The sequence below is a fragment of the Ranitomeya variabilis genome, chromosome 2 (assembly GCF_051348905.1).
Source record: "Ranitomeya variabilis isolate aRanVar5 chromosome 2, aRanVar5.hap1, whole genome shotgun sequence".
Lineage (NCBI taxonomy): Eukaryota > Metazoa > Chordata > Amphibia > Anura > Dendrobatidae > Ranitomeya > Ranitomeya variabilis.
The window spans coordinates 307,541,950-307,561,628 of NC_135233.1; the positions used below are offsets into that span (position 1 = coordinate 307,541,950).

Here is a 19,679-nt window from a genome sequence, read left to right on the forward strand (position 1 = left end):
TGATCTATGGAATGAAGCAGACACATAACGGGGTCACATAGACTCAGTGCAGAACTATTCCCCATACAATGGGCAGGAAGAGGGAGGAAACTTGATGAGCAACTGATTTAATGGACTCTGGTGAGCAAACATTTTATTGTACTCCTGTTTTAAATTGGATGGAAATTATGTATTTAGGAAGAAGAGGAGGAAATAAAACTTGAAATTAACATGCTGAAGAAGTACTCCCATCACAGAAACATCGCTACTTACTACGGAGCTTTTGTCAAGAAAAGTCCAATGGGTCAGGATGATCAGCTCTGGGTAATTATTAATGCTATGGTGGCCATTACTGTGAATTTCAAAACAAATTAACTTAATCTGTGCTGTGGGTGAAAGCCTAGGAACAACCATGGTTTTAGCAGATGTTTCTCACGTACAGCCTTTATTAAAGAGTTATCATATTGTAAAGTTCTCACCTATCTCTAAGATAGGTGATATCTTCCTGATCGGTGTTCATCTGACTGTTGGGACCTGCAATGAGCCATTAAACAGGACTCTGCAGAGCTCCGACTGTATAGAAAGGCGGCTGGACAAGCGCACCACCACTCCATTCAGACAGATATCTGTAGAGTCATGTTCTCTTCATCGGTCAGACCAACACCATCAGCCATTTATCTAACTTTAAAGATAGGTGATAACTCCTAAACAAGGGAATAGGCCTTTAAACTGGAAATCATCCTCTACATATTGGTATAATTAACCCGGTGTATAATGTCAAGGACTTAAAGGGGTATTCCCATCTCCAAGATCCTATCCCAATATGTAGTAGGCGTAATAATAATATTAGCAAATACCTCCAATTAGAAATGCAGTATAGTTTTTCTGATTCGCTATGTCTCTTTCCTCATGTGCAGGCATTGCAGAACCTTAGGTATCCAAGGTTATGACCACTATCAACTAGCTAACTATCACTATATCAGTGGTCATAGCCATGGATACCTAAGGTCCTGCAATGCCTGCACATGAAGAAAGACATAGCGAATCAGAAAAACAATTTCTAATTGGAGGTTTTTGCTAATATCATTATTATTATTACACCTACTACACATTAGGATATGATCCTGGAGAGGTGAACACCCCTTTAAATTAGAGTGTTATACGGAACTTATGTCATGGACTGTAAAAAGTATATATATAACTGTTCTTTCCTCTTGTGAGTGATATATTATATATACGTATATGTGTCTATATATATGTATTTATATATATATATATATATATATATATATATATATATATATATATATATATATATATATATACATACACTCACCGGCCACTTTATTAGGTACACCATGCTAGTAACGGGTTGGACCCCCTTTTGCCTTCAGAACTGCCTCAATTCTTCGTGGCATAGATTCAACAAGGTGCTGGAAGCATTCCTCAGAGATTTTGGTCCATATTGACATGATGGCATCACACAGTTGCCGCAGATTTGTCGGCTGCACATCCCAAAGATGCTCCATACAAGGCAGGATGGATCCATGCTTTCATATTGTTTACGCCAAATTCTGACCCTACCATCCGAATGTCGCAGCAGAAATCGAGACTCATCAGACCAAGCAACGTTTTTCCAATCTTCTACTGTCCAATTTCGATGAGCTTGTACAAATTGTAGCCTCAGTTTCCTGTTCTTAGCTGAAAGGAGTGGTACCCAGTGTGGTCTTCTGCTGCTGTAGCCCATCTGCCTCAAAGTTCGACGCACTGTGCGTTCAGAGATGCTCTTAGGCCTACCTTGGTTGTAACGGGTGGCGATTTGAGTCACTGTTGCCTTTCTATCAGCTCGAACCAGTCTGCCCATTCTCCTCTGACCTCTGGCATCAACAAGGCATTTCCGCCCACAGAACTGCCGCTCACTGGATTTTTTTTCTTTTTCGGACCATTCTCTGTAAACCCTAGAGATGGTTGTGCGTGAAAATCCCAGTAGATCAGCAGTTTCTGAAATACTCAGACCAGCCCTTCTGGCACCAACAACCATGCCACGTTCAAAGGCACTCAAATCACCTTTCTTCCCCATACTGATGCTCGGTTTGAACTGCAGGAGATTGTCTTGACCATGTCTACATGCCTAAATGCACTGAGTTGCCGCCATGTGATTGGCTGATTAGAAATTAAGTGTTAACAAGAAGTTGGACAGGTGTACCTAATAAAGTGGCCAGTGAGTGTATATATATATATATATATATATAAACATTCTTGATTTGATTCAAAAGATTTTTGATTCTACTTTTTTTATTATATATATATATATATATATATATATATATATATATATATATATATATATATATATATATATATATATATATATATATACACACATATATCACACTCACAATGGGAAAATGTTGTATTTGATCAACCGTTAACATTTTTCCTGGAAAATCTGATGCCAATAAAACAAGCACGTCTCTCCATAACTGATGTTGGATAAATATGTTCCCTCTATTACAGCTGGTAATGGAATACTGTGGAGCAGGATCAGTTACCGACTTGGTCAAGAAGACAAAGGGCAACTGCTTCAAAGAAGATTGGATTGCATACATATGCAGAGAGGTTCTGCGGGTATGTTCTCATAGGGTTTTTCAACTACCCAATATATTGTTGATCAAGTAAACAAAAAAGCAGAAAAAAATAATCATGTTTAGTAGTAGTAATAAGACAACTAATTTCTTATGTGCTATAATGATATCATTTATTATTTTAAAGTATGGTACGTTCAGATGTTTAATCCATCTCATTTGTTTGCAGTTAAAGGAGTTTTCTGCCATTTAGCAATGTGTGGGGTCTTAACTGTCAGACTTCCAACAATCTAACATTTATTGTATATATAGTGGATAGGTTGTAAAATCTTCTTCTAAAGGCACCTTTGCCTACATTCACTTTTGCCACTTGCAGTCATCAAAAGACTCCAGAAGATATAGTATAAATGTCCAATTCACCTTTTTTTTTCTTTGTTTTATTGTGTTGTTCCAATACACACATAGGAAATAAACATGTGTATAACAAAAAATTTCTGGGAGAGATAATTCATTTTCTCGAACAATTTCAAGGGTGCCAACACTTTCAGCAATGACTGTATGTAGCCCCCTAATACCCTTACAGCTACAGTGGGGCAAAAAAGTATTTAGTCAGTCAGCAATAGTGCAAGTTCCACCACTTAAAAAGATGAGAGGCGTCTGTAATTTACATCATAGGTAGACCTCAACTATGGGAGACAACTGAGAAAAAAAAATCCAGAAAATCACATTGTGTTTTTTTATCATTTTATTTGCATATTCTGGTGGAAAATAAGTATTTGGTCAGAAACAAACAATCAAGATTTCTGGCTCTCACAGACCTGTAACTTCTTCTTTAAGAGTCTCCTCTTTCCTCCACTCATTACCTGTAGTAATGGCACCTGTTTAAACTTGTTATCAGTATAAAAAGACACCTGTGCACACCCTCAAACAGTCTGACTCCAAACTCCACTATGGTGAAGACCAAAGAGCTGTCAAAGGACACAGAAACAAAATTGCAGCCCTGCACCAGGCTGGGAAGACTGAATCTGCAATAGCCAACCAGCTTGGAGTGAAGAAATCAACAGTGGGAGCAATAATTAGAAAATGGAAGACATTCAAGACCACTGATAATCTCCCTCGATCTGGGGCTCCACGCAAAATCCCACCCCGTGGGGTCAGAATGATCACAAGAACGGTGAGCAAAAATCCCAGAACCACGCGGGGGGACCTAGTGAATGAACTGCAGAGAGCTGGGACCAATGTAACAAGGCCTACCATAAGTAACACACTACGCCACCATGGACTCAGATCCTGCAGTGCCAGACGTGTCCCACTGCTTAAGCCAGTACATGTCCGGGCCCGTCTGAAGTTTGCTAGAGAGCAATTGGATGATCCAGAGGAGTTTTGGGAGAATGTCCTATGGTCTGATGAAACCAAACTGGAACTGTTTGGTAGAAACACAACTTGTCGTGTTTGGAGGAAAAAGAATACTGAGTTGCATCCATCAAACACCATACCTACTGTAAAGCATGGTGGTGGAAACATCATGCTTTGGGGCTGTTTCTCTGCAAAGGGTCCAGGACGACTGATCCGGGTACATGAAAGAATGAATGGGGCCATGTATCGTGAGATTTTGAGTGCAAACCTCCTTCCATCAGCAAGGGCATTGAAGATGAAACGTGGCTGGGTCTTTCAACATGACAATGATCCAAAGCACACCGCCAGGGCAACGAAGGAGTGGCTTCGTAAGAAGCATTTCAAGGTCCTGGAGTGGCCTAGCCAGTCTCCAGATCTCAACCCTATAGAAAACCTTTGGAGGGAGTTGAAAGTCCGTGTTGCCAAGTGAAAAGCCAAAAACATCACTGCTCTAGAGGAGATCTGCATGGAGGAATGGGCCAACATACCAACAACAGTGTGTGGCAACCTTGTGAAGACTTACAGAAAACGTTTGACCTCTGTCATTGCCAACAAAGGATATATTACAAAGTATTGAGATGAAATTTTGTTTCTGACCAAATACTTATTTTCCACCATAATATGCAAATAAAATGATAAAAAAACAGACAATGTGATTTTCTGGATTTTTTTTTCTCAGTTTGTCTCCCATAGTTGAGGTCTACCTATGATGTAAATTACAGACGCCTGTCATCTTTTTAAGTGGTGGAACTTGCACTATTGCTGACTGACTAAATACTTTTTTGCCCCACTGTATATCCACAGACACGTCAGGGGCAGAATAGATGCCCAGGGTGTTGGATAAAACCTTTCCGATCAGTATGTGTTTTGCATCCTCTGTAGAATTACATAGAACATTGAGTATTTAGTAGATAATTTACCAGATATGGTAAAAATAATAAAAGTTACATAACAGCATTGTAAGCATTTGCAATCAGCATGGAGCCATCTCACCAAAGAACTCAAATTCAAATATTTATATAAATCGGAAAATTATTCCTAATAAGCATTTTAACGCAAAATGTTCATTAATTATGCATGGTATACAGCGTAGTATTAATTATATATAAAACGTGCTCAAATTAAGCAGAAAACTTTATATTGGATTACAAATGTGTTCATTTTCAATGCAATATAGCTTTACTCCGTATCATCATAATTATACAATAAAACAATATGAAAGATTATATACAAAAGTAAGAAAATATTATGGTATGTTCCGTTAAACCAGAGCCAAACCAGTATAGCCACATGGCCCCTATTACAGCTCCCACAGTAGCTGTTGCCTTCTTAACCAGGCTTCAGCATCTGCCTAGTTAATGCCTCATTATTAGTGTTGAGCGATACCGTCCGATACTTGAAAGTATCGGTATCGGAAAGTATCGGCCGATACCGGCAAAGTATCGGATCCAATCCGATACCGATACCCGATACCAATACAAGTCAATGGGACTCATGTATCGGACGGTATCCCTGATGGTTCCCAGGGTCTGAAGGAGAGGAAACTCTCCTTCAGGCCCTGGGAACCATATTAATGTGTAAAAGAAAGAATTAAAATAAAAAATATTGCTATACTCACCTCTCCGACGCAGCCTGCACCTTACCGAGGGAAGCGGCAGCGTTCTTTGTTTAAAATTCGCGCTTTTCTTTCCTTTACGTGAAGTCCCGGCTTGTGATTGGTCGCGTGCCGCCCATGTGGCCGGGACGCAACCAATCACAGCAAGCCGTGACGTAATTTCAGGTCCTTCAGGATTTTAAAATTACGTTCCGGCGTTGTGATTGGTTGCGTCGCAGTCACATGGGCGACGCAACCAATCACAGCAAGCCGTGACGTAATTTCAGGTCCTTCAGGATTTTAAAATTACGTCCCGGCTTTGTGATTGGTTGCGTCGCAGTCACATGGGCGACGCAACCAATCACAAGCCGTGACGTCACGGGAGGCTGGACACGCGCGCATTTTAAAATGCGCGCTTGTCCAGCCTCCCGTGACGTCCCGGCTTGTGATTGGTTGCGTCGCGGTCAACCAATCACAAGCCGGGAGGCTGGACACGCGCGCATTTTAAAATGCGCGCTTGTCCAGCCTCCCGTGACGTCCCGGCTTGTGATTGGTTGCGTCGCGGTCAACCAATCACAAGCCGGGAGGCTGGACACGCGCGCATTTTAAAATGCGCGCGTGTCCAGCCTCCTGGCTTGTGATTGGTTGCGTCGCGGTCAACCAATCACAAGCCGGGACGTCACGGGAGGCTGGACAAGCGCGCATTTTAAAATGCGCGCGTGTCCAGCCTCCCGTGACGTCACGGCTTGTGATTGGTTGCGTCGCCCATGTGACTGCGACGCAACCAATCACAACGCCGGAACGTAATTTTAAAATCCTGAAGGACCTGAAATTACGTCACGGCTTGCTGTGATTGGTTGCGTCCCGGCCACATGGGCGGCACGCGACCAATCACAAGCCGGGACTTCACGTAAAGGAAAGAAAAGCGCGAATTTTAAACAAAGAACGCTGCCGCTTCCCTCGGTAAGGTGCAGGCTGCGTCGGAGAGGTGAGTATAGCAATATTTTTTATTTTAATTCTCTCTTTTACACATTTTTACATTAATGTTGTTTCGATACCGATAACCGATACCACAAAAGTATCGGATCTCGGTATCGGAATTCCGATACCCGCAAGTATCGGCCGATACCCGATACTTGCGGTATCGGAATGCTCAACACTACTCATTATCCCCCTTGCTTAAATCCTTTTCAAATCTATTTTTTTCTATTTTTTTTGCTCTACTGCATTGACAAAAACCATAACTTTATTATTAATTTTCCATCAGGAGGGAATGAAAAAGAAAATGCAATTTAGGATTTTATATTTTTTTTAGAAAACAACCTATTAGTATTATTTTGTTTGTGTGTACAATAGTGAAAATGCCAGAAATGTTTATTTTTTCATGTTTTAGTAATAAAACAATGTTTTATTAAATTGTTTTTATACAGTAATACATTTCAGGAAAAAAATAGTTTGTCACTTCGTTCCAAAAGTGTTACAAACTTAACGACCTCCACTGTCACACACCGCAGCTATGACTTGGCAAGCAGTGCTGATGGTAGAGATGGAGGTGCAAATGTCATCCTGGGATGGGGTGTTCACACCAAGCTTTTTTTTTTAATTAAGAGGAACTCTGTTGTTTGCTGATGGCAGCTGAAACATGAGTTTTACTCCACTCCTTCTCTTGGGCAGCATATATTGCCAAGTTGACAGGTGTAGTTGTATACCAAAATCTCCTCGAATGCATGGTCTGGTCTGAAATCTTCCATGGTGCTTCAGTGTGAAAAATGCCATGCCAGCAATGCAATAATTACACTACTCTTAATATTTTTATTTGCAAACCGGGCTTATAAATTACATTGCACATATCACTGATCACTGTCTTCAGGAACCACAAGTTAAATTTCAGGGTGCAACCCCAGGTGGAAATAGAGTTTGCAGCCTGGACTCATAACACCTGACAAAGCATAACTGGACTCCTAAAATGCAATGTAACAGTTCCCATCTAACACTAGATCACATACATAGCCAGAAGCTTTTGTTTTAGCCAAAAGATTTTTCAGCCACCACCACAACAAGGTAGACTTTTTTAGCTGGGCCACACATTACGCTACACTATTAAACATTTGTTAAAATATCCTGTCCTCTTTTTAGGTTTATTTTTATTTATGCTTTTTAAGGGAATCTGTCACACACATTTTTTAAAATTAACAATAATACCATATACAAGGGATAAATGCCGTCACACCATGGCCAGACCACATATTACCACCACAGTGACGAATACCACCACATACAAGGAACAAATACCACCATACCATGACCAGACCACATATTACCACCACATAGTGACAGAATAATACCACATACAAGGGACAAATACCGACACACCATATCTTGACCACATATCACTACCACATAGTGACCAATAATACCAAATTCAAGGGACAAATACAGTCACACCATGACCAGACCACACCACATATTACTACCACAAAGTGACCAATAATACCACATACAAGGGATAAATACCGCCACACCATGGCCGGACACATATTACCACCACAAAGTGACTGAATAATACCACATGCAAGGGACAAATACTGTCACACCATGACCTGACCACATATTACCACCACATAGTGACCAAATACAACAATACTGATCAAACTGTAACAACCCATACACTACAGGTCATATATTTTTGGTAAGATGGCTTTTGTTATTGGAACTTACCCCATTGCCTAACTAAGAACATTATGACGAGTTACAGCCGTGTAAAAATTGAAAAGCTTTATGCATAAAATGCAAAATGGCAAAAAAAGGATCTTTTGATCCTTGGCTATGTATTTGACATTACTTTTGCAGGAATTTCCACTGGTGGTCTTCCTGGCAAGTATACAGCCAAATACTTTTGACTTTTATGTTGTATAGAAGGCATAGTGTGCTGCACTTTTCAAAAGAGACACTGTACAAATACACCACATACAGTATGGTTCCCGAATAGAATGTGAGCATAACCTAAAATTGGATTAAGCTGTAGTATTCACATAGTCAAAATAAGGAATGCATCTCTATGTCTGGAACAATAATGACAGCAGTTATAGATGTGCCATAGCCCCGTTGGAGGGGGGCTTGGTGGTTGACCTCAACAGATCACACATTGATGGCCTATTTTAATGATTAACAATTAGCGGGATTTACTGGAAAAAAGAGGGTAACATAAAAGTATTCTACCATCTGAAACGTCAAACTATAATCTCTTACAGCATGCCCGTGTCATATCTCACATTGTGCATTTCTTCCACTGTTCACAATAATTCTGGTATTTGCAGTTTCACAAGAGAGATATATGTATTGCAGGGTCTGGCTCACCTCCATGCTCACCACGTTATTCATAGGGACATCAAAGGACAAAATGTTCTCCTGACTGAAAATGCAGAAGTGAAATTAGGTGAGAATCAAACTAATACTTACAGTATATATTCAGTAATCAATGTATTATTATTAACCTATGCTTTTCTTAACTGTTGAGATTATTATGCAATTTTGAAATTATTACAGTGTATTACAGTTTACATAAAAATACTGGAAATTTGCATTTTGACTTTACAAGATCATGTGTGTGGGAAAATGCTAGTAAAGCAAATTGATAAAATGAAATAAAAATGAGGTGAAATGACACAAAACAAGTTAAAACACATGGCAACCTTTAATATGCTGTGTAAAAACCCAGCAGAACTATACAGACCCCAGCTTAGGAGAGAAGGAATAGGAATAAATATTTCTCTTCTTCCCTCAGCCCAGGTTCTTTCCTAGTTTTGATTATTAAAAACAGATGGAAAGATTCAAAGAATAGCTAAACTTTTAATCTAATTTTTCATATTTTGCAGGCATTTCAAATGACTCCAGATCAGTAGGGATCAGGGTCCTGAGACCCCCCAGATCGCTCAATAGACTCCAGAATAGTGCACAACTATGGAGACAGGAGACGGTAGCTCATGATAAAAGAGCGAGTGGATCTGGAGACAGGAGAGCATGGCTGTGGAGACAGGAGAGCATGGCTGTGGAGACAGGAGAGCATGGCTGTGGAGACAGGAGAGCATGGCTGTGGAGACAGGAGAGCATGGCTGTGGAGACAGGAGAGCATGGCTGTGGAGACAGGAGAGCATGGCTGTGGAGACAGGAGAGAATGACTGTGGACACAGGAACTGGCAGCTCTGGAGACAGGAGTGAGTGGATCTGGAGACAGGAAAGAATGACTGTGGAGACAGGAGACCGTGGCTGTGGAAACAGGAGAGCATAGCTGTGGAAACAAGAGAGCATGGCTCTGGAGACAGGACTGAGCAGCTCTTGAAATAATAGAGCATGACTGTGGAGGCAGGGACTGGCAGCTCTGAAGACAGCAGCGAGTGGATCTGGAGACAGGAGAGAATGACTTTGGAGACAGAAGCATATGGCTTTGGTGGCTTTGGAGAGAAGAGCCAGCGGTTCTGGAAACAAGAGCGTGCGTCTGGAGAAAGGAGCGTGCGGCTCTGGAGAAAGGAGCGTGTGGCTCTGGAGAAAGGAGTGAGTGGCTCTGGAGACAGGCGCGTTTGACTCTGGAGACAGGAGCGTGCGGCTGCGGAGACAGGAGCGTGCAGCTCTGGAGACAGGAGGAACGTGCGGCTTTGGAGACAGAAGCGTGCGGCTCTGGAGATGGGAGCGTGCGGCTCTGGAGACAGGAGCGTGCTGCTCTGGAGACAGGAGCGTGCGGCTGCAGAGACAGGAGCGTATGGCTCTGGAGAAAGGAGCGTGGAGCCCTGGAGACAGAAGCGTGCGGCTCTGGAGACGGGAGCGTGTGGCTCTGGAGAAAGGAGCATGTGGCTCTGGAGACAGGAGCGTGCGGCTCTAGAGACAGGAGCGTGTCGCTCTGGAGAAAGGAGCGTGCGGCTCTGGAGACAACTCCTTTCTGAGAGCGCACACAGAGTGGAGTCCCAAGGAACTTTGTTTTTTGACCAGACTGGCATATGGCTGAGAAGGAAAATTGCAATAGCAACTAGAACACACTTTTGGCCTATGTCTGGTAAATTAGGGCCTATAGCAGTGTTAACTTACACGCTGGGAGAAGGTCCTGACGTATACATCCAGCTGAGTACATCTATCCCTCCATCAATATAGAATCCTATAGTCATTTCATTGAAAACTGTGTAAATGCTGCCAAATTGCCTCTTAACTGTTGTTTCCCTTGAACGCCTGAGTGTTAGAAGACAAGCACCAGATAGATCCTTGCTGTTTACGTTCAGATACCACAATGATTGTGAGTTCAAACCCACTCTCCCTAGACTATACAAGCCGTTCCCCATGGGGCTTTTCCTCCATGTCTGTGTTAGTGAGAGTCCCATACAGCGCAGCGCTATAATCAACCCGTGATGCAATCAGAAGCCAATGCGTTGTATAAGCCGAAAACCGCAGTGTAAGTAAAGACTGACGTTAAGGGTGAATGGTTTTAATTAAGTTGCCAGCTCTATTAGAGGAAATGGTTATGACTTGGCAAGAAAAGGGTCAAATTCTGCACAAATCCAGTGAAAGATACTGTTTTATTAGATACAGATGTCTTATCATTGCACCAGCAGTGAAGTATCTAGAAATAGTAGAGGATATTAGCTATGGACACAAGTTATAAAACATAGGTGACAATCTCCAGGCCACAGTCAGATCTGTACATTGCAAAATGAGTGCTGCAATGTCTCAATCAGAGAAAAGGAGAATTGTTTGCATGACACTTATTGTAATCTTTTGCAGCAATGTCGATCCCTTAGATAAAATTACCTGGTTACCAGGTTCTGGTGCAGCAGAGAGCATGGACTTTATTGGACTGGATGTGGTGATGAGGACAGCCATTCATCTGCAGCAAAAACTTCTTGTATTTCCATGCACATCTGTCCCACTGCAGTAATGGTGCTGCACCAAACATCCCAACTTATAAAGATACTGAAGAGGGACACTTTTTTATGTCAAGCAACACCCTTAACTTCACCCACACATAAATATTGCCATAGTCAGGCAACTTTGTGTTCCCACACAGTATGTTACCTCTTTCATGGCCCCCACATAAAATAATGTGCCTCCATTACTTAGGATACTCCAAAGATGTCACACACCTGCAATATGATGCCACCACGCTGCATTCTTATACACAGTATTATGCCCCTAAAATTGGCCCCAGACACAGAATGATGCTCCTCCAGTGTATTCTCCCATAAAGTGTTTGTCCCATAGTACCCACCCAAAATAATTATAATGTCTCCATAGTACCCCCCACGCAGTATAATGTCACTACCGTTCCACTCACATACAGTATGATGCCCCTCAATGCAGTCCCCCATACAGTATGATTTATTTCAATCAGTGCATTCCCCCTATACAGTATGATTTCTATCAGTACATTCGCCCATACAATATGATTTCTATCAGTGCATTCCCCCATACAGTATGATTTCTATTAGTGCATTCCCCCATACAGTATGATTTCTATCAGTACATTCCCCCATACAGTATGATTTCTATCAGTGCATTCCCCCTATACAGTATGATTTCTATCAGTGCCTTCCCTTCCACAGTATGATTTCTATCAGTACATTCCCCCATACAGTATAATTTCTATCAGTGCATTCCCCCATACAGTATGATTTCTATTAGTGCATTCCCCCATACAGTATGATTTCTATTAGTGCATTCTCCCCATACAGTATGATTTCTATTAGTGCATTCTCCGATACAGTATGATTTCTATTAGTGCATTCCCCCATACAGTATGATTTCTACTAGTGCATCCCCCCTACAGTATGATTTTTATTAGTGCATTCCCCCATACAGTATGATTTCTATTAGTGCATTCCCCCCATACAGTATGATTTCTATCAGTACATTCCCCTCCACAGTAGGATTTCTATTAGTGCATTCCCCTCCACAGTATGATTTCTATTAGTGCATTCCCCCCATACAGTATGATTTCTATCAGTGCATTCCCCCATACAGTATGCTTTCTATCAGTACATTCCCCCCATACAGTATGATTTCTATCAGTACATTCCCCTCCACAGTAGGATTTCTATTAGTGCATTCCCCTCCACAGTATGATTTCTATTAGTGCATTCCCCCCATACAGTATGATTTCTATCAGTACATTCGCCCATACAGTATGATTTCTATCAGTACATTCGCCCATACAGTATGATTTCTATCAGTGCATTCCCCCCATACAGTATGATTTCTATCAGTGCATTCTCTCATACAGTATGATTTCTATTAGTGCATTCCCCCATACAGTATGATTTCTATCAGTGCTTCCCCTCCACAGTACGATTTCTATCAGTACATTCCCTCTACAGTATGATTTCTATTCGTGCATTCCCCCATACAGTATGATTTCTATCAGTGCATTCCCCATAGAGTATGATTTCTATCAGTGCATTCCCCCCATACATTATGATTTCTATCAGGACATTCCTACCATCCAGTATGATTTCTATTAGTGCATTCCCTCATACAGTATGATTTCTATTAGTGCATTCCCCCTATACAGTATGATTTCTATCAGTACATTCCCCATACAGTATGATTTCTATCAGTACATTCCCCCATACAGTATGATTTCTATCAGTACATTCCCCCCATACAGTATGATTTCTATCAGGACATTCCCACCATCCAGTATGATTTCTATTAGTGCATTCCCTCATACAGTATGATTTCTATTAGTGCATTCCCCCATACTGTATGATATGTATTAGTGCATTCCCCCATACAGCATGATTTCAATCAGTACATTCCTCTCATACAGTACGATTTCTATCAGTGCATCCCCCCATACAGTATGATTTCTATTAGTGCATTTCCCCATACAGTATGATTTCTATCAGTACATTCCCCATACAGTATGATTTCTATTAGTGCATTCCCCCATACATTATGATTTCTATTAGTGCATTCCCCCCATACAGTATGATTTCTATTAGTACATTCCCCCATACAGTATGATTTCTATCAGTGCATTCCCCTCCACAGTAGGATTTCTATTAGTGTATTCCCCCCATACAGTATGTTTTCTATTAGTGCATTCCCCCCATACAGTATGATTTCTATCAGTACATTCGCCCATACATTATGATTTCTATCAGTGCATTCCCCCATTGAGTATGATTTCTATTAGTGCATTCTCCCCATACAGTATGATTTCTATTAGTGCATTCCCCTCATACAGTATGATTTCTGTCAGTACATTCCCCTCCACAGTGTGATTTCTATTAGTGCATTCTCCACATACAGTATGATTTCTATTAGTGCATTCCACTCATACAGTATGATTTCTATCAGTGCATTCCCCCATACAGTATGATTTCTATTAGTGCATTCCACTCATACAGTATGATTTCTATCAGTGCATCCCCCCATAGAGTATGATTTCTATTAGTGCATTCTCCCCATACAGTATGATTTCAATCAGTGCATCCCCCCATAGAGTATGATTTCTATTGGTGCATTCCCCCATACAGTATGATTTCTATCAGTACATTCCCCCCATACAGTATGATTTCTATCAGGACATTCCCACCATCCAGTATGATTTCTATTGGTGCATTCCCCCATACAGTATGATTTCTATCAGTACATTCCCCCCATACAGTATGATTTCTATCAGGACATTCCCACCATCCAGTATGATTTCTATTAGTGCATTCCCTCATACAGTATGATTTCTATTAGTGCATTTCCCCATACTGTATGATATGTATTAGTGCATTCCACCATACAGTATGATTTCAATCAGTACATTCCTCTCATACAGTACGATTTCTATCAGTGCATCCCCCCATACAGTATGATTTCTATTAGTGCATTCTCCCCATACAGTATGATTTCTATTAGTGCATTCCCCCATACAGTATGATTTCTATCAGTACATTCCCCAATACAGTATGATTTCTATTAGTGCATACTCCCCATACAGTATGATTTCTATTAGTGCATTCCACTCATACAGTATGATTTCTATCAGTGCATCCCCCCATACACTATGATTTCTATTAGTGCATTCCCCCCATACAGTATGATTTCTATCAGTGCATCCCCCCATACAGTATGATTTCTATTGGTGCATTCCCCCATACAGTATGATTTCTATCAGTACATTCCCCATACAGTATGATTTATATCAGTACATTCCCACCATACAGTATGATTTCTATCAGGACATTCCCACCATCCAGTATGATTTCTATTAGTGCATTCCCTCATACAGTATGATTTCTATTAGTGCATTCCCCCATACAGTATGATTTCTATTAGTGCATTCCCCCATACAGTATGATTTCTATTGGTGCATTCCCCCATACAGTATGATTTCTATCAGTACATTCCCCATACAGTATAATTTCTATCAGTACATTCCCCCCATATAGTATGATTTCTATCAGTACATTCCCCCCATACAGTATGATTTCTATCAGGACATTCCCAACATCCAGTATAATTTCTATTAGTGCATTCCCTCATACAGTATGATTTCTATTAGTGCATTCCCCCATACTGTATGATATGTATTAGTGCATTCCCCCATACAGTATGATTTCAATCAGTACATTCCTCTCATACAGTACGATTTCTATCAGTGCATCCCCCCATACAGTATGATTTCTATTAGTGCATTCCCCCATACAGTATGATTTCTATCAGTACATTCCCCCACACAGTATGATTTCTATTAGTGCATACTCCCCATACAGTATGATTTCTATTAGTGCATTCCACTCATACAGTATGATTTCTATCAGTGCATCCCCCCATACACTATGATTTCTATTAGTGCATTCCCCCCATACAGTATGATTTCTATCAGTGCATCCCCCCATACAGTATGATTTCTATCAGTGCATCCCCCATACAGTATGATTTCTATTAGTGCATTCCCCCATACAGTATGATATCTATTACTGCATTCCCCCATACAGTATGATTTCTATCAGTACATTCCCCCATACAGTATGATTTCTATTAGTAGATTCCCCCATACAGTATGATATCTATTAGTGCATTCTCCCCATACAGTATGATTTCTATTAGTGCATTCCCCCCATACAGTATGATTTCTATCAGTGCATCCCCCCATACAGTATGATTTCTATCAGTGCATCCCCCATACAGTATGATTTCTATTAGTGCATTCCCCCATACAGTATGATATCTATTACTGCATTCCCCCCATACAGTATGATTTCTATCAGTACATTTCCCCATACAGTATGATTTCTATTAGTGCATTCCCCCATACAGTATGATATCTATTAGTGCATTCTCCCCATACAGTATGATTTCTCTCAGTACATTAGCCCTTACAGTATGATTTCTATAAGTACATTCCCCCATACAGTATGATTTCTATTAGTGCATTCTCCCCATACAGTATGATTTCTAATAGTGCATTCCACTCATACAGTATGATTTCAATCAGTGCATCCCCCCATACAGTATGATTTCTATTAGTGCATTCCCCCCATACAGTATGATTTCTATTAGTGCATTCCCCCATACAGTATGATTTCTATTGGTGCATTTCCCCATACAGTATGATTTCTATCAGTACATTCCCCATACAGTATGATTTCTATTAGTGCATTCCTCCATACATTATGATTTCTATTAGTGCATTCCCCCCATACAGTATGATTTCTATTAGTACATTCCCCCATACAGTATGATTTCTATCAGTGCATTCCCCTCCACAGTAGGATTTCTATTAGTGTATTCCCCCATACAGTATGATTTCTATTAGTGCATTCCCCCCATACAGTATGATTTCTATCAGTACATTCGCCCATACATTATGATTTCTATCAGTGCATTCCCCCATAGAGTATGATTTCTATCAGTGCATTCCCCCCATACAGTATGATTTCTATCAGTGCATTCCCCCCATACATTATGATTTCTATTAGTGCATTCCCCCTACACTATGATTTCTATCGGTGCATTCCACCATACAATATGATTTCTATTAGTGCATTCCCTCATGCAATATGATTTCTATCAGTACATTCCCCTCCACAGTATGATTTCTATTAGTGCATTCTTCCCATACAGTATAATTTCTGTTTGTGCATTCCCCCTGTGATGCAGTGACCCCTGTAACTGGTAGGGGGCGCTGCATGGTCTCTCCAGTATACGCACGGAGGCATATTGAGGCCATAGGTATGCATGGATGTGATAGTGAGACAGTGTCTGGCATTGTGGTTAATGGGAGGTATGTGTCACACGGATGGATGCTCCCTGCGATGCAACCCGGAGTATCTTGTCATTAGAGCACGTAAGCACTGAAGATGTCATTTAGTGCACCTGGGTCCGGGTTGCGGGTAGCTATGAGAGATGGGAGGGTCTGGCTACCCACATACCTCCCCACTGGGTGAGGGTGCTCACTGTATCCCTTTCTCCCATTTGGCAGTGTGGGTATTTTGAGGACCTGCAATGATGTCAGGATCACGTGACCAGCCCATGTGATCCAAACCTCACTTATGGGGGTGTGGTTACAAGGTACATAATGTGACCAGGGTGTGGGTCACATGTCCTGTGTATGTTCCTCTATGGTTCCAGTGTTTGGACCTGAGTGATGAAGGTTCTGGAAGTAGGAATCCTGAAGAGCACATACCAGTGTGTTGGATTTCCTGGGAGTAGGAATCCTGATTAGCACGTGGTCGGACTTTGCTACTGTTGACCTGGGTATTGGACGGTCTCAGCTGGGGATGGACGTCCTGAATAGTACCCGGACTGGCCACCTGTATGATCCTGAGTAACCTGGGTGTTGGGAGGTCCTGGGAGTAGGACCGGATCCCTGAACAGCACGAGGTGAGGACCGGGATCTGCAGAGCCAGAGACAGCTACTGTGTGGGGAAGCTACAGTCCTTCGGTGGGTCTGGACTGACTAATGTGTGCCGGCCAGGCAAGTTGGTGATCCCTGTGAGGCAGCTTACCCAGAGGAGTGGACTGACAAGGAGTCAGCAGGTGGGGCAGGAGCTCCCGTCAGGTACTATACAGACTGTTAGTGCTTGTGATGTTCTATGAACTGTGTGGTCTCCCACGGCAACTGAACGGAGTGAGGATCTGCGTATTTAGAGACTGCGACCCAGAGTCATATGTGCTGTATGTGACTTGGGACATTGGTGAACTGTTCGGCGTATGGACATCCATGGTAACTGGGCGAAGTGAGAGCTCCAGCATGTTTAGTGTCCGTGAGTCAAAGCTGTAAATGAATTGTTAAAGAAAGCTGCAATCAATATCACCAGTTGGTGCCTGTTGTGTCTAGTGAAATGTATATAATGAACTGTGCATAACCCGGTTTATGACATTTTAATAAACCGTATAGACTGTGTTTAAACGAAAAATCGTGCCTGACTACGTCAATCCCGTGCCAAGCGGGTGTCCCCCAATACACTCAGTAAGAGCAATCTTACACCCCCCATACAGTATGATTTCTATGAGTGCATTCCCCCATACAGTATGATTTCTATCAGTACATTCCCCTCATACAGTATGATTTCTATCAGTACATTCCCCCATACAGTATGATTTCTATTAGTGCATTCCCCCATACAGTATGATTTCTATCAGTACATTCTCCCCATACAGTATGATTTTTATTAGTGCATTCCCCCCATACAGTATGATTTATATCAGTGTATTCCCCCCATACAGTATGATTTCAATTAGTGCATTCTCCCCATACAGTATGATTTATATCAGTGCATTCCCCCCATACAGTATGATTTCAATTAGTACATTCTCCCCATACAGTATGATTTCTATTAGTGCATTCCCCCCATACAGTATGATTTCTATCAGTACATTCCCCCATACAGTATGATTTATATTAGTGCATTCCCCCATACAGTATGATTTCTATTAGTGTATTGTCCCCATACAGTGAGATTTCTATTAGTGCATTTCCCAATACAGTATGATATCTATTAGAGCATTCCCCCATACTGTATGATTTCTATCAGTGCATTCCCCCATACAGTATGATATCTATTAGTGCATTCCCCCATACAGTATGATTTCTATTAGTGCATTCCCACATACAGTATGATTTCTATTAGTGCATTTCCCCCATACAGTATGATTTCTCTCAGTGCATCCCCCCATACAGTATGATTTCTATTAGTGCATTCCCCCCATACAGTATGATATCTATTAGTGCATTCCTCCATACAGTATGATTTCTATCAGTGCATTCCCCCATACAGTATGATTTCTATTAGTGCATTCCCCCATACAGTATGATTTCTATTATTGTATTCCCCCCATACAGTATGATTTCTATTAGTGCATTCTCTCCATACAGTATGATTTCTATTAGTACATTCCCCCATACAGTATGCTTTCTATTAATGCATTCCCCCATAGAGTATGATTTCTATTCGTGCATTTTCCCCATACAGTATGATTTCTATTAGTGCATTCCCCCATACAGTATGATTTCTATTAGTGCATTCCCCCATACAGTATGATTTCTATTAGTGCATTTCCCCCATACAGTATGATTTCTCTCAGTGCATCCACCCATACAGTATGATTTCTATTAGTGCATTCCCCCCATACAGTATATCTATTAGTGCACTCCTCCATACAGTATGATTTCTATCAGTGCATTCCCCCATACAGTATGATTTCTATTAGTGCATTCCCCCATACAGTATGATTTCTATTAGTGCATTCCCCCCATACAGTATGATTTCTATTAGTGCATTCTCTCCATACAGTATGATTTCTATTAGTACATTCCCCCATACAGTATGCTTTCTATTAATGCATTCCCCCATAGAGTATGATTTCTATTCGTGCATTCTCCCCATACAGTATGATTTCTATTAGTGCATTCCCCCCATACAGTATGATATCTATTAGTGCATTCCCACATACAGTATGATTTCTATCAGTGCATCGCCCCATACAGAATGATTTCTATTAGTGTATTCCCCCCATACAGTATGATTTCTATTAGTGCATTCCCATCATACAGTATGACATCTATTAGTGCATTCCCCCATACAGTATGATTTCTATTAGTGCATTCCCCCATACAGTATGATTTCTATTAGTGCATTCCCCCA

General features: G+C 41.2%; 1 protein-coding gene across 1 annotated transcript in view; it reads left to right on the forward strand.

Annotated features, from left to right (window-relative positions):
* Positions 1 to 19,679, forward strand: part of NRK (Nik related kinase) — a 348,898-nt gene that overhangs the window by 114,490 nt on the left and 214,729 nt on the right. The window contains exons 4-6 of the mRNA XM_077285205.1: positions 178 to 303; positions 2,497 to 2,607; positions 8,899 to 8,989. Coding sequence (XP_077141320.1) covers positions 178 to 303; positions 2,497 to 2,607; positions 8,899 to 8,989 — 328 coding nt within the window. The remainder of the gene's footprint in view (positions 1 to 177; positions 304 to 2,496; positions 2,608 to 8,898; positions 8,990 to 19,679) is intronic.